This window comes from Odocoileus virginianus, chromosome 14 (genome assembly GCF_023699985.2).
Source record: "Odocoileus virginianus isolate 20LAN1187 ecotype Illinois chromosome 14, Ovbor_1.2, whole genome shotgun sequence".
NCBI lineage: Eukaryota > Metazoa > Chordata > Mammalia > Artiodactyla > Cervidae > Odocoileus > Odocoileus virginianus.
In genome coordinates, this window is record NC_069687.1 from 49,728,968 (window position 1) to 49,745,014 (window position 16,047).

A 16,047-nucleotide genomic window follows, 5' to 3' on the forward strand; every position below is an offset into this window, starting at 1 on the left:
CCTATAGTGAGTGTTGCTATTTTAGCTTTTTTGGGTAATCACCCTTTAGAAGAAGCCTTCAGATGCTCTATAATTTAAGTGTACCACTATCTGCAAGAGGCCAAAGCAAAGCAAAAGAAACAGACAAATCATCTCCTATTATAAGTCTAGTACAAAAGCCCAAACTCATTTCTTACTTTATCACAGAAATAAATGACTGATATGAAAACACTGGCTAAGGCAATGATGCTTAGCGTTTGAAGATGCTCTCTGACTGACCTATATAAATGCCAAAAAAGAAATGCCAAGTACAGTAGTAAAAAGAATGGCTTTTATTTACATTCCATTTACTTTAAAAGGTTGAGGATGTTGGGGAAAATATAAAGGAAGTAGTCTCATTTTACTTAACCCATTTGTTTTTCATGAAACAACAAAGATTTGACTTAGAATCACAGGGCTAATGAGACCAAAAGAATTTATCCAGTTCAATTTTCCATCTTTAGCCAAGACTGAAATTACACCACTGTGTAGGCACATGAAAATCTACTTCACATACAAATAAACACCACTAATATGTACATCATAGAAGAACCAGCTTTCATAAAATCTGTCACAAAATCCAACAAATCTGCAATAAAAGACACAGCCACTCTAATAAAGAACATGAAGAATCGTGGTGCAACAGTGAAAAACAATTTATATACCAGAAACCACAACTGGCTATTAAGTCAATAGCATCACAGTAACAGTACCCAGTGTCTTTCTTATTCAAGTATATACAATACTTTGCAGTCATGATCATCACAGACATCAGTAACTAGGATGTACACACAAATATTTTACAAACACAATAGAACAACAAATAAAAAAATGAAGATACCTTAAATTTTTAACAATTACAAACATGTTAACATCACCACTATATATAGTAGTCTCATTATTTTTAACAGATTTGTACCCTTTAAAAATAGCAGAGTTTTATAAAAATACTGATAATGGCTCAATGTTTCTTGGAGTCAGGAAATCTTTATACCTATAATTCAGTAGTCTGTGGTTTATGTGCCTCGTTCTTCCACCACCAGAGTCCTATAGCCAATCATTTACCCAAAACAACAGCAACAAGAGAGGTCTCTATCCAAGTGTTACATCCGAAAACTTCTAGTTCTTTGAAATGGTTGGAAGGGGTTTTTTAGCGCCCACATCAGCAGCTGTGGTTTTGCTTTAGGTTTTTCAGGAAATAGAAGTGCTTCACTTTCTGGTGTAGGAAATCGTTCTTGATAGACTTCAGGATATGATTTTTGAAACTAAAAAAAAAAGATCCAAGAAGAGTCAAAAAAAAAAAAAAGAAGACAAAAATCAATAAAATTGAGTACTATAATTTTAAAATAAGTTTAATAATTTTAAAATAAGTTTTTGATCTAATACTTTCCTACTTTTGTTTGGTTTTAATATTTACTGCTTTTCATCAGAAGAGAGAATAAGAAGAAAACAGATCACAAGTTCTCATCAACACAAATCCATTTCATTTTGTTAAATAAATCCCTGAATTCCACTTTCTATAGATCTGATTCATCTTTAATTTGATCTAATAGTCAAATAAATGTCTCACTTTAGTCATATCTCTTAAAATTTTTCCCCTGCCAACTATAAGTAGACCTCCCTTCTAAAACAGCCACAATTACCTCTGACTGATGCTCTACATGGTTAATGAAAATCTTTAAAGAAAACGTTTTAAAAAAATTTCCCTATCTCCCTGCTTCTCCAACTCAGCCCCACCAGCTTCTGCCCAAATGGAAGAAAAAGTATGCTGGTATACACTATTTTACAAAAAGTTTATGAAGAAGCCCTATGTATTTCCTTTGATCCTCACCACTGAACTCTTCTCCAAAATTATTCTGAGAAAAATACAATGGGAGTCGAGAAGACTCATGCCCTATGTGTGTATACATACATGCCCTATGTGTACATACATACATGCCCTATGTATACATATGTATACACGCACGCCCTATGTGTACATACACACATGCCCTATGCATACATACATACACACACATGTCCTATGTATACACATATGCCCTATGTGTACATACACACATGCCCTACGTATACATATACACATGCCCTATGTATACATATGTATACATACATGTCCTATGTAACTCTCATGCCCTATGTATAGATGTGTATATGTATATGGTGTGATCAGAAATTAAGCTATGCAGGATTCAGCCTGTAAAAATACATACCATTGATTTGCTCTTAAATCAATACTTTAAAAATGATGAAGATAGAATTCTGAACTAACCTAACACTGTAAATCAGCTACACTTCAATTTTTTAAAAAACATCAAGTTAAAGGTATTCTCAGTTGAAAACTATTTAAACTGTTGAAAACCTTGTGCTTTAATAGGAACTAAAACTTTTAGTGATGCCTGAGGCAAGAAACCAATTTGATACTGGCTATCTAAAAGAGAAGACTTACAAAATTCTGGACATTTTACACTTGTGAATTCAGTCTGATTTGCCTTTCAAAAAAAAAGAAACTGTCCCCATTTATAGCTTCTCTGAACTTAAAGCAACTGCTCCACTAATTCATATCATCAGTTCAGTTTGGCTCAGTCGTATCCGACTCTTTGCGACCCCATGTACTGCAGCACGCCCGGTCTCCCCGTCCATCACCAACTCCCGGAGTTTACTCAAACACATGTCCATTGAGTCGGTGATCCCATCCAACCACCTCATCCTCTGTCATTCCCTTCTCCACCCGCCTTTAATCTTTCCCAGCATCACGGTCTTTTCAAATGAGTCAGCTCTTTGCCTCAGGTGGCCAAAGTATTGCAGTTTCAGCTTCAACATCAGTCCTTCCAATCAACATTCAGGACTGATTTCCTTTAGGATGGACTGGTTGGATCTCCTTGCAGTCCAAGGGACTCTCAAGAGTCTTCTCCAACACCACAGTTCAAAACCATCAATTCTTCGATGCTCACGTTTCTTTATAGTCCAACTCTCACAACCATATATGACTACTGGAAAAACCATAGCCTTGACTAGACAGACCTTTCTTGGCAAAGTAATGTCTCTGCTTTTTAATATGCTGTCTAGGTTGGTCATAACTTTCCTTCCAAAGAGTAAGCATCTTTTAATTTCATGGCTGCAGTCACCATCTGTGGTGATTTTGTAGCCCCCAAAAATAAAGTCTGCCACTGTTTCCACTGTTTCCCCATCTATTTGCCATGAAGTGACAGGACCGGATGCCATGATCTTAGCTTTCTGACTGTTGAGTTTTAATCAACTTTTTCACTCTCCTCTTTCACTTTCATCAAAAGACTCTTTACTTCTTCACTTTCTGCCATAAGGGTGGTGTCATCTGCATATCTGAGGTCATTGATACTTCTCCTGGCAATCTTGATTCCAGCTTGTGCTTCATCCAGCCCAGTGTTTCTCATGATGTACTCTGCATATAAGTTAAATAAGCAGGGTGACAATATACAGCCCTGACGTACTCTTTTTCCTATTTGGAACCAGTCCGTCTGTCCAGTTTTAACTGTTGCTTCCTGACCTGCATACAGGTTTCTCAAGAGGCAGGTCAGGCGGTCTGGTATTCCCATCTCTTTAAGAATTTTCCACAGTTCGTTGTGATCCACACAGTCAAAGGCTTTGGCATCGTCAATAAAGCAGAAATAGACATTTTTCTGGAACTCTCTTGCTTTTTCGATGATCCAGCGGATGTTGACAATTGGATCTCAGGTTCCTCTGCCTTTTCTAAATCCAGCTTGAACATCTGGAAGTTCACGGTTCACGTACTGTTAAAGTCTGGCTTGGAAAATTTTGAGCATTACTTTACTAGTGTGTGAGATGAGTGCAACTGTGCGGTAGTTTGAGCATTCTTTGGCATTGCCTTTCTTAGGGACTGGAATGAAAACAGACCTTTTCCAGTCCTGTGGCCACTGCTGAGTTTTCCAGATTTGCTGGTATATGAGTGCAGCATTTTCACAGCATCATCTTTTAGGATTTGAAATAGCTCAACTGGAATTCCATCACCCCTACTAGCTTTGTTCGTAGTGATAATTCCTAAGGCCCACTTGACTTCACATTCCAGGATGTCTGGCTCTAGGTGAGTGATCACACCATCGTGATTATCTGGGTCATGAAGATATTTTTTGTATAGTTCTTCTGTGTGTTCTTGCCACCTCTTCTTAATATCTTCTGCTTCTGTTAGGTCCATACCATTTCTGTCCTTTATTGAGCCCATCTTTGCATGAAACATTCCTTTGGTATCTCTAATTTTCTTAAAGGGATCTCTAGTCTTTCCCATTCTATTGTTTCCCTCTATTTCTTTGCACTGATCACTGAGGAAGGCTTTTTTATCTCTCCTTGCTATTCTGTGGAACTCTGCATTCAAATGGTTATATCTTTCCTTTTCTCCTTTGCTTTTCGCTTCTCTTCTTTTCACAGCTATTTGTAAGGCCTCCTCAGACAGCCATTTCGCTTTTTTACATTTCTTTTTCTTGGGGATGGTCTTAATCCCTGTCTCCTGTACAACGTCATGAACCTCCACCCATAGTTCATCAGGCACTCTATCAGATCTAGTCCCTTAAAAATATTTCTCACTTCCACTGTAGAATCGTAATGAATTTGATTTAGCTCATACCTGAACGGTCTAGTGATTTTCCCTATTTTCTTCAATTTAAGTCTGAATTTGGCAATAAGGAGTTCATGATCTGAGCCACAATCAGCTCCCAGTCTTGTTTTTGCTGACTGTATAGAGCTTCTCCATCTTTGGCTGCAAAGACTATAATTAATCTGATTTCATTGTTGACCATCTGGTGATGTCTATGTGTAGATTCTTCTCTTGTGTCGTTAGAAGAGGGTGTTTGCAGTGTGTTCTCTTGGCAAAACTCAATATTAGCCTTTGCCCTGCTTCATTCTGTACTCCAAGGCCAAATTTGCCTGTTACTCCAGGTGTTTCTTGACTTCCTACTTTTGCATTCCAGTACCCTATAATGAAAAGGACATCTTTTTTGGGTGTTAGTTCTAGAAGGTCTTGTAGGTCTTCATAGAACCATTCAACTTCAGCTTCTTCAGCATTACTGGTTGGGGCACAGACTTGGATTACTGTGGTATTGAATAGGTTGCCTTGGAAACAAACAGAGATCATTCTGTCATTTTTGAGGTTGCATCCAAGTACTATATTTCAGACTCTTTTGTTGACTATGATGACTATGTTGACTATGTGGGACTCTTGCCCACAGTAGTAGATATAATGGTTATCTGAGTTAAATTCACTCATTCTAGTCCATTTTAGTTCGCTGATTCCTAAAATGTCGATGTTCACTCTTGCCATCTCCTGTTTGACCACTTCCAATTTGCCTTGATTCATGGACCTAACATTCCAGGTTCTTATGCAATATTGCTCTTTACAGCATCGGACCTTGCTTCCATCACCAGTTACATCCACAACTGAGCGTTTTTGCTTTGGCCTGTCTCTTCATTCTTTCTGGAGTTATTTCTCCACTGATCTCCAGTAGCATACTGGGCACCTATCGACCTGGGGAGTTCATCTTTCAGTGTCCTATCTTTTTGCCTTTTCATACTGTTCATGGGGTTCTCAAGACAAGAATACTGAAGTGGTTTGCCATTCCCTTCTCCAGTGGACCACATTTTGTCAGAACTCTCCACCATGACCTGTCCGTCTTGGGTGACCCTACATGGCATGGTTCATAGTTTCATTGAGTTAGACAAGGCTGTGGTCCATGTGTTTAGATTGGTTAGTTTTCTGTGATTGTGGTTTCAGTCTGTCTGCCTTCTGATGGAGAAGGATAAAAAGCTTATGGAAGCTTCCTGATGGGAGAGACTGACTGAGGGGGAAATTCGGTCTTGTTCTGATGAGAGGGGCCATGCTCAGTAAATCTTTAATCCGATTTCCTGTTGATGGGTGGAACTGTGTTCCCTCCCTGCTATTTACCTAGGGCCAAACTATGATGGAGGTAATGAAGATAATGGTGACCTCCTTCAAAAGGTCCCACACATGTACTGCTACACTCAGTGCCCCCAACCCTGCAGCAGGCCACCACCAACCCATGCCTCCACTGGAGACTCCTGGACACTCACAGGCAAGTTTGGGTTGGTCTCTTGTGGAGTCACTGCTCCTTTCTCCTGGGTCCTGGTGCACAAGGTTCTGTTTGTGCCTCCAAGAGTCTGTTTCCCAGTCCTGTGTAAGTTCTGGCAGCTCTATGGTGGGGTTAAGGGCGACCTCCTCCAAGAGGGCTTACAATAAATTCACATCAAACCACATGTCAAAACCAAGGACAAATATTAGAGAATAGTCTCATAAATGAGGATCTCGATAATGGTAAAAGATCTACAGTGGAGAATAAAGATCTGGAAAACTGACCACAGTTGTGTAAATTAATACATGAAATGAATAATAATACTTTCAAAACTGCTCTGTCTCAGAAGATAAGATTCATATGAAATCTCTTAAAACAGAGAATAAAAAGGAAAAAACAACATAAAAACGGTAGGGAGAAGAAATTACTTAAGAAGAATACCCCTTTACCTGCTTCAATTTTTTCTTCTTTTCTTTGCTGGAGAGTTTGGCATCTGTGATGACTTCCTCCAACAAGGCTGCCAGAGGTTCCTGGGAGCCATATGCTCTTTGGTATTCAAATTCCTCTGGGCTGATTTGACGGCAAAATGATGGAGCAGATAAAGTAATATCCATGTCAGCTCCTGGGTATTTTATCTGAGGCAAATGGATTATTAGTGAAAGTACATTTTCAAATAAATTACAAAAATTAGTTCAGATAGTACAGCATATCTCCTAAAAGGAATGCTATGATATTCAACTTGACTAGGGAAAACTGTATAATGAAAAGTAAAAGTGTTGTGAAAATAACTCTACTACCAAATGTAATCTACAGATTCAACGCAATCCCTATCAAATTACCAATGGCAGTTTTCACAGAACTAGAACAAAAAAATCTCATAGTTCATATGGAAACACAGAAGACCCCTAATAGCCAAAGCAATCTTGAGAAAGAAAAATGCAGCTGGAGAAATCAACCTTCCTGACTTCAGACTATACTACAAAACAATAGCCATCAAAACAGTATGGTACTGGCACAAAACCAAATACAGACCAGTGGCACAAGATAGAAAGCCCAGAGATAAACCCATGTACCTAAGGGGTTCCTTATTTTTGACAAAGGAGGCAAAAATATACAATGGGGCAAAGACAGTCTCTTCAGTAAGTGGTGCTGGGAAAACTGGACAGCTACATGTAAAAGAATGAAATTAGAACACTTCCTAACACCATACACAAAGATAAACTCAAAATGGATTAAAGACCTAAATGTAAGACCAAAAACTGTAAAATTCCTAGAGGAAAACATAGGCAGAATACTCTATGACATAAATCACAGCAAGATAACTCTATGACCCACCTCCTAGAGTAACGAAAATAAAACAAACAAGTGGGACCTAATTAAACTTAAAAGCTTTTGCACAGCAAACTATAAACGAGGTGAAAAGACAACCCTCAGAATGAGAAAAAAAAATAATAGCAAATGAAACAACTGACAAAGAATTAATTTCAAAAGTATACAAGCAACTCATACAAGTCAATACCAGAAAAACAAGCAACCCAAACAAAAAATGGGCAAAAGACCTAAACAGAGATTTCTCCAAAGAAGACACACAGATGGCTAGTAAACACATGAAAAGATGATCAACACTGCTCATTATTAGAGAAATACAAATCAAAACTACAATGAGATATCACCTCACACCAGTCAGAATGGCCATCATCAAAAAATCTACAAACAATAAATGCTGGAGCGGGTGCAAAGAAAAGGGAATGCTCTTGCATGGTTGGTGGGCATGCAAATTGATACAGCCACTATGGAGAACAGTATGGAGGCCTTAAAAAACTAGGAATAAAACCAACATATGACCTAGCCAACTCACTATTAGGTATATACCCTGAGGACACCAAAGTTCAAAAAGACACACGTAACCCAATGTTCATTGCAGTTCTATTTACAATAGCTGGGACATGGAAGCAATCTAGGTGTTCATCAACAGATGAATGAATAAAAAGGCTGTAATACATACATATGGTGGAGTATTACTTGGCCATTAAAAGGAACACATTTGAGTCAGTCCTAATGAGGTGGATGAACCCAGAGCCTATTATACAGAGTGCAGTAAGTCAGAAAGAGAAAAACAATTACCATATACTAACACATATATGGGATCTAGAAAGATGGAACTGATGCACCTATGTGCAGAGCAGCAGTGCAGACACAGACAGAGAACAGACACGCTCACAGCTGGTGGGGGAGGAAAAGAGGTGGGAGGCATGGAGAGAGTAACACGCAAAACAGGCAGCCAACAGGAACGTGCCGTATGACTCAGGGAACTCAAACAAGCTCGGTAACAACCTAGAGGGGTAGGATGGGGAGGGAGGAGGGAGGGATGTTCAAGTAGGAGGGGACATCGGTAAACCTAGGGCTGATTCATGTTGATGTTTGGTGGAAACCAATGCAATGCTGTAAAGCAATTATCTTTCAATTAAAAACAAATTTTTAAAATTAAATAAAATGAATTTGTAAAAAAGAAAAGTGCTTCCATAATGTCAAAAAAATTAATATAAGCCACAGTTTTAAATAAGAGTTTTTGCCTCTTTAAGCCTAAAAGCCATTTTCATAAGCAAATAAACCTTGTGCCCTCTACTAATAAGATTTGAAATTTACACATAAACTAATAAATATGCTGACTAAAATGATTCCAAACACACAAGATGAACTACGCAGGTTCTTCTCACATCTGCAGAGTCTGCTCCCCGCTCCCATGGGGATGGGCAGAGGTACAAGTTCTAGCCCAGATGTCGTGGACAGGAAGGTACTGCACCCATCCCATCTCCAAACACGTTCACAGTAGGAAACAAGTGAAAGCAAATGTGCAAACACTGCACAGGGCAAAAGGAAGAAGGGAGACATAGAGGGAAAAAGGCACCAAGATCTATAAGATAGAAAGATAAAAGCATGCATTAAAAATATTTAATTTCAGAGTCCAATAAGTTCATCTTCTCAAAAATATAGCACCAAAAAAAATATATATATACACACACATATATGTATGTATACATACATATACATATATACATAAATGTATGTATGTATGTGTGTATATATGTGTATATGTATATGTATGTATGTATGTGTGTATATATATATATATATATACATATATATATATATATATACACACGGCACCTACTGTTCTTCTGTGGTAGATAAGATTCCTACCACTACATTCACATCTTTGGTTTAAGATATTTTTCCAGAAGCCACAGTTAAAAATAAATGTGTTGCCAAGAAGGGTTATTTCATCAAGTACATTCCACGCCTTGGCACCAGTTTACTGGGTCATTTAGACAACCCGAGAGAGAGAGAACAGACCCATAAGGAAAAGGGGCACACACACAACACTTAATTTTTATTTGAACCAGGAAGTCCAGAAAAAGCACCAGAAGAACCAGAATAAATGGTGAGGCCCAAGTAAAATGTGCCAGGCTGAAGCCTAGGAAATAAGAAAAACAACAGATACCTATGCAAGAGGAAGAGGGCTACAAACGAGGCCAACAGAAGGTAGGTGTCAAAAACAATGCAGATCTCATTGCTTATCTATACCAGGGTCAACCATGAAACTGCCCCAAACAATTCACCAAACAGTCCAGGTAACACTTCATTTTCAGAAAGGCACAACCCCACATGTTATATGACAGAGAGGCCTGTGTGAGAGAACAGAGATCTGTAGATTCTGAGGGCATAAACAAACAGCGTTTGGCGATTTGAGTGTGTACTCCCAAGAGAGAAAATGTAACTGGACAATCAGATAGTTATTGATTTTATTCAGGGCCATCGCTGTGCCCCTTCACAGGATCACACTGCTCTGCAGTTAAGTTCATCATCTCTCAGTCTTCTGCTCTTCGCTGACAGAGAAGGGCTCACAGGGTTAAGTTTCTGCAACACCCGCCTGTGACGTGTGAACACCCAAGTCCAAGACACAGAGCAGCAGAGTCAGACTGCAGTGTTGCTTGCAGAAATGCAGTGAAAGTTATTTTTTCCTTTTTTAAAAAAGTTTGGCTCATAAAACATCAAGGGGAGGTGGGAGATTAAACTAAAACAACAGTAAGATTACACTTTCACTCATTCAAATCCAAAGGTATGTATATTAATAAATAATATCCAAAGTAGGCAGGGGTGTAAAGAAATGAATACTTTCTTACCAACAATGGGAATGCAAACTGAAACAATCACTCCAAACAGAAATTTGACAGTATGCAATCAATGCTTAACACACATTCATGATCTTTGACCACACAATGCCATGCCTAGGAATTTATTCTTAGAAAATAATCAGAGAAGCCAAACAAGAAAAAAACTTAGCTGTGAAAAAGTTACTGCTATAATGCTTGCAAAATAGAAAAAAAATGAAAACCATCTAAAGACTAAACCAAAGAAAAACATTTAAATAAAATATGGCATATCTCTATTATAGAATATTATATTACTAATTATAATGATACTATGGAATAACCTAACAATGTCGATAATAACAACAGCAGTACCAAATGAAGGCTTACTGTTTGATAAACATTATTCTAAGCACTTTATATGTCTTAAACCATTCAATCCTCAAAATAGCCACTAAGGTGGGCATTAACTATTGTTATCCCATTTTACGGATGAGAAAAGAAATGTTGAGACAGATGCTAAAGCTGAGAGACGTTATATGCGTGTGTGTGTCCTTAATTGCTCAGTCGTATCTGACTCTCTGTGACCCTATGGACTGCAGCCCACCAGGCTCCTCTGTCCACGGGGATTCTCCAGGCAAGAATACTGGAGTGGGTTGCCATGTCCTCCTCCAGGGGATCTTCCCAACCTGGGACAAGGTACGAAGGATGGAACCCAGGTCTCCCACACTGCAGGTGAGTTCTTCACTGCCTGAGCCACCAGGGAAGCCCAAGAATGGGAGTGGGCAGCCTATCCCTTGTCCAGGGCGTCTTTCTGACCCAGGAATCGAACCGGGGTCTCCTGCATTGCAGGCAGGTTCTTTACCAGCCGAGCTACCAGGGAAGCCCTGAGAGACATTACGAAACATGCCATAGTCACACAGCTAATAAAGGGCACATCAGAAATTCAAGTACCGTTTAGCTTAAGTCTGTGCTCCTGGCCATTATGGGTCAATCACGAATATTTGATGATATGGAAACTTTCCTTGCTGTATTATTAAGAGAAAGTAAGTAACTTTCTTATAAAGTAAGTTATAAAAAAGGAATAAAAGAAGAAGAGGCGGAAGGAAAGGAGGGAGAAGGGGAAATAGAAAAACATCTAAAAAGACTTTAACACCAACTCAACATTTAGAGTTACTCTGATATTTTGGGTGTATTTTCTAAATTCTTTCAATGTATTAGGTTGGTAATTACCAAAATATAGAAAAAAAAAACCCTTTGATTTTAATTCTTAAATTGCACATTAAAAAACAGATAATTATTTAATGATACTTTGGGGAACAGCAGTTCACTGGTCCTTATTTGTGGAGCCTCAAAAAATGCTAACGAGAAAGAGATCCAGTCATTCAGAACGAGCCAAGCAGACCTTCTGCCTGCCTTTACCCAGAGTCCCTGCCCCCACAGGCTGACATGCAAACTCTACTGTGGGGCCCACGTGATAGCAATACATTACAGTTCTTTTGCATCATTTTAATATAGTAACCACAATGACAATAAAAAAATTAAAAATAGCTACCATTGAAAAAGTATCTGCCAAAAGAATCAAAAGAATTGAGGACAACCTCAGGGACCTCTGGGACAATGTGAAACGCCCCAACATTCGAATCATAGGAGTCCCAGAAGAAGAAGACAAAAAGAAAGGCCATGAGAAGTTACTCGAGGAGATAATAGCTGAAAACTTCCCTAAAATGGGGAAGGAAATAGCCAACCAAGTCCAAGAAACCCAGAGAGTCCCAAACAGGATAAACCCAAGGCGAAACACCCCAAGACACATATTAATCAAATTAACAAAGATCAAACACAAAGAACAAATATTAAAAGCAGCAAGGGAGAAACAACAAATAACACACAAAGGGATTCCCATAAGGATAACAGCTGATCTATCAATAGAAACCCTTCAGGCCAGAAGGGAATGGCAGGACATACTTAAAGTAATGAAAGAGAATAACCTACAACCTAGATTACTCTACCCAGCAAGGATCTCATTCAGATATGAAGGAGAACTCAAAAGCTTTACAGACAAGCAAAAGCTGAGAGAATTCAGCACCACCAAACCAGCTCTTCAACAAATACTAAAGGATCTTCTCTAGACAGGAAACACAGAAAGGTGGTATAAACATGAACCCCAAACAACAAAATAAATGGCAATGGGACCATACCTATCAATAATCACCTTAAATGTAAATGGGTTGAATGCCCCAACCAAAAGACAAAGGCTGGCTGAATGGATACAAAAGCAAGACCCCTATATATGCTGTCTACAAGAGACCCACCTCAAAGCAAGGGACACATACAGACTAAAAGTGAAGGGTTGGAAAAAAATATTCCACGCAAACGGAGACCAAAAGAAAGCAGGAGTCGCAATACTCATATCAGATAAAATAGACTTTCAAATTAAGTCTGTGAAAAGAGACAAAGATGGACACTACATAATGATCAAAGGATCAATCCAAGAAGAAGATATAACGATTATAAATATATATGCACCCAACATAGGAGCACCGCAATATGTAAGGCAAACGCTAACGAGTATGAAAGAGGAAATTCATAGTAACACAATAGTAGTAGGAGACTTTAATACCCCACTCACAACTATGGATAGATCAACTAAACAGAAAATGAACAAGGAAACACAAACTTTAACGGACACAATGGACCAGCTAGACCTAATTGACATCTATAGGACGTTTCACCCCAAAACAATCAACTTCACCTTTTTCTCAAGTGCACACGGAACCTTCTCCAGAATAGATCACATCCTGGGCCATAAATCTAGTCTTGGTAAATTCAAAAAGATTGAAATCATTCCAGTCATCTTTTCTGACCACAGTGCAGTAAGATTAGATCTCAATTACAGGAAAAAAATTATGAAAAATTCAAACATATGGAGGCTAAACAACACGCTTCTGAATAACCAACAAATCATAGAAGAAATCAAAAAAGAAATCAAAATATGCATAGAAATGGATGAAAATGAAAACACAACAACCCAAAACCTATGGGACACTGTAAAAGCAGTGCTAAGGGGAAGATTCATAGCATTACAGGCCTACCTCAAGAAACAAGAAAAAAGTCAAATAAATAACCTAACTCTACACCTAAAGCAACTAGAGGAGGAAGAAATGAAGAACCCCAGGGTTAGTAGAAGGAAAGAAATCTTAAAAATTAGGGCAGAAATAAATGCAAAAGAAACTAAAGAGATCATAGCAAAAATTAACAAAGCTAAAAGCTGGTTTTTTGAAAAAATAAACAAAATTGACAAACCATTAGCAAGGCTCATTAAGAAACAAAGGGAGAAGAACCAAATTAACAAAATTAGAAATGAAAATGGAGAGATCACAACAGACAACACTGAAATACAAAGGATCATAAGAGACTACTACCAGCAGCTCTATGCCAATAAAATGGACAACTTGGAAGAAATGGACAAGTTCTTAGAGAAGTATAACTTTCCAAAACTGAACCAGGAAGAAATAGAAGATCTTAACAAACCCATCACAAGCAAGGAAATCGAAACTGTAATCAGAAATCTTCCAGCAAACAAAAGCCCAGGACCAGACGGCTTCACAGCTGAATTCTACCAAAAATTTAGAGAAGAGCTAACACCTATCTTACTCAAACTCTTCCAGAAAATTGCAGAAGAAGCTAAACTTCCAAACTCATTCTATGAGGCCACCATCACCCTAATTCCAAAACCAGACAAAGATGCCACAAAAAAAGAAAACTACAGGCCAATATCACTGATGAACATAGATGCAAAAATCCTTAACAAAATTCTAGCAAACAGAATCCAACAACATATTAAAAAAATCATTCATCATGACCAAGTGGGCTTTATCCCAGGAATGCAAGGATTCTTTAATATCTGCAAGTCAATCAATGTAATACACCACATTAACAAATTGAAAGATAAAAACCATATGATTATCTCAATAGATGCAGAAAAAGCCTTTGACAAAATTCAACATCCATTTATGATTAAAGCTCTCCAGAAAGCAGGAATAGAAGGAACATACCTCAACATAATTAAAGCTATATATGACAAACCCACAGCAAGCATCACCCTCAATGGTGAAAAATTGAAAGCATTTCCCCTGAAATCAGGAACAAGACAAGGGTGCCCACTCTCACCACTCCTATTCAACATAGTTTTGGAAGTTTTGGCCACAGCAATCAGGGCAGAAAAAGAAGTAAAAGGAATCCAGATAGGAAAAGAAGAAGTGAAACTCTCTCTGTTTGCAGATGACATGATCCTCTACATAGAAAACCCTAAAGACTCTACCAGAAAATTACTAGAGCTAATCAACGAATACAGTCAAGTTGCAGGATATAAAATTAACACACAGAAATCTCTTGCATTCCTATACACTAACAATGAGAAAACAGAAAGAGAAATTAAGGAAACAATACCATTCACCATTGCAACAAAAAGAGTAAAATACTTAGGAGTATATCTACCTAAAGAAACAAAAGACCTATACATAGAAAACTATAAAACACTGATGAAAGAAATCAAAGAGGACACAAACAGATGGACAAATATACCGTGTTCATGGATTGGAAGAATCAATATTGTCAAAATGGCTATACTACCCAAAGCAATCTATAGATTCAATGCAATCCCTATCAAACTACCAACAGTATTTTTCACAGAACTAGAACAAATAATTTCACAATTTGTATGGAAATACAAAAAACCTCGAATAGCCAAAGTAATCCTGAGAAAGAAGAATGGAACTGGAGGAATCAACCTGCCTGACTTCAGACTCTACTACAAAGCCACAGTCATCAAGACAGTATGGTACTGGCACAAAGACAGAAATATAGATCAATGGAACAGAATAGAAAGCCCAGAGATAAATCCACGAACCTATGGTCACCTTATCTTCGACAAAGGAGGCAAGGATATACAATGGAAAAAAGACAACCTCTTTAACAAGTGGTGCTGGGAAAACTGGTCAACCACCTGTAAAAGAATGAAACTAGAACACTTTCTAACACCATACACAAAAATAAACTCAAAATGGAATAAAGATCTAAATGTAAGACCAGAAACTATAAAACTCCTAGAGGAGAACATAGGCAAAACACTCTCTGACATAAATCACAGCAGGATCCTCTATGACCCACATCCCAGAATTTTAGAAATAAAAGCAAAAATAAACAAATGGGACCTAATGAAACTTAAAAGCTTTTGCACAACAAAGGAAACTATAAGCAAGGTGAAAAGACAGCCCTCAGATTGGGAGAAAATAATAGCAAACGAAGCAACAGACAAAGGATTAATCTCAAAAGTATACAAGCAACTCCTGCAGCTCAACTCCAAAAAATAAATGACCCAATCAAAAAATGGGCCAAAGAACTAAACAGACATTTCTCCAAGGAAGACATACAGATGGCTAACAAACACATGAAAAGATGCTCAACATCACTCATTATCAGAGAAATGCAAATCAAAACCACAATGAGGTACCATTATACGCCAGTCAGGATGGCTGCTATCCAAAAGTCTACAAGCAATAAATGCTGGAGAGGGTGTGGAGAAAAGGGAATCCTCTTACACTGTTGGTGGGAATGCAAATTAGTACAGCCACTATGGAAAACAGTGTGGAGATTTCTTAAAAAGCTGGAAATAGAACTGCCATATGACCCAGCAATCCCACTTCTGGGCATACACACCGAGGAAACCAGATCTGAAAGAGACACGTGCACCCCAATGTTCATCGCAGCACTGTTTATAATAGCCAGGACATGGAAGCAACCCA

The 16,047-nt window shown here is 38.2% G+C and overlaps 1 protein-coding gene across 1 annotated transcript in view; it reads right to left on the bottom strand.

The window, feature by feature from the left end:
* Positions 1-288: 288 nt before the first annotated feature.
* Positions 289-16,047, bottom strand: part of DEPDC1B (DEP domain containing 1B) — a 104,326-nt gene continuing 88,567 nt past the window's right edge. The window contains exons 10-11 of the mRNA XM_020907875.2: positions 6,542-6,727; positions 289-1,283 (exon numbers count right to left, since the gene is read on the bottom strand). Coding sequence (XP_020763534.1) covers positions 1,122-1,283; positions 6,542-6,727 — 348 coding nt within the window. The 3' untranslated portion in view covers positions 289-1,121. The remainder of the gene's footprint in view (positions 1,284-6,541; positions 6,728-16,047) is intronic.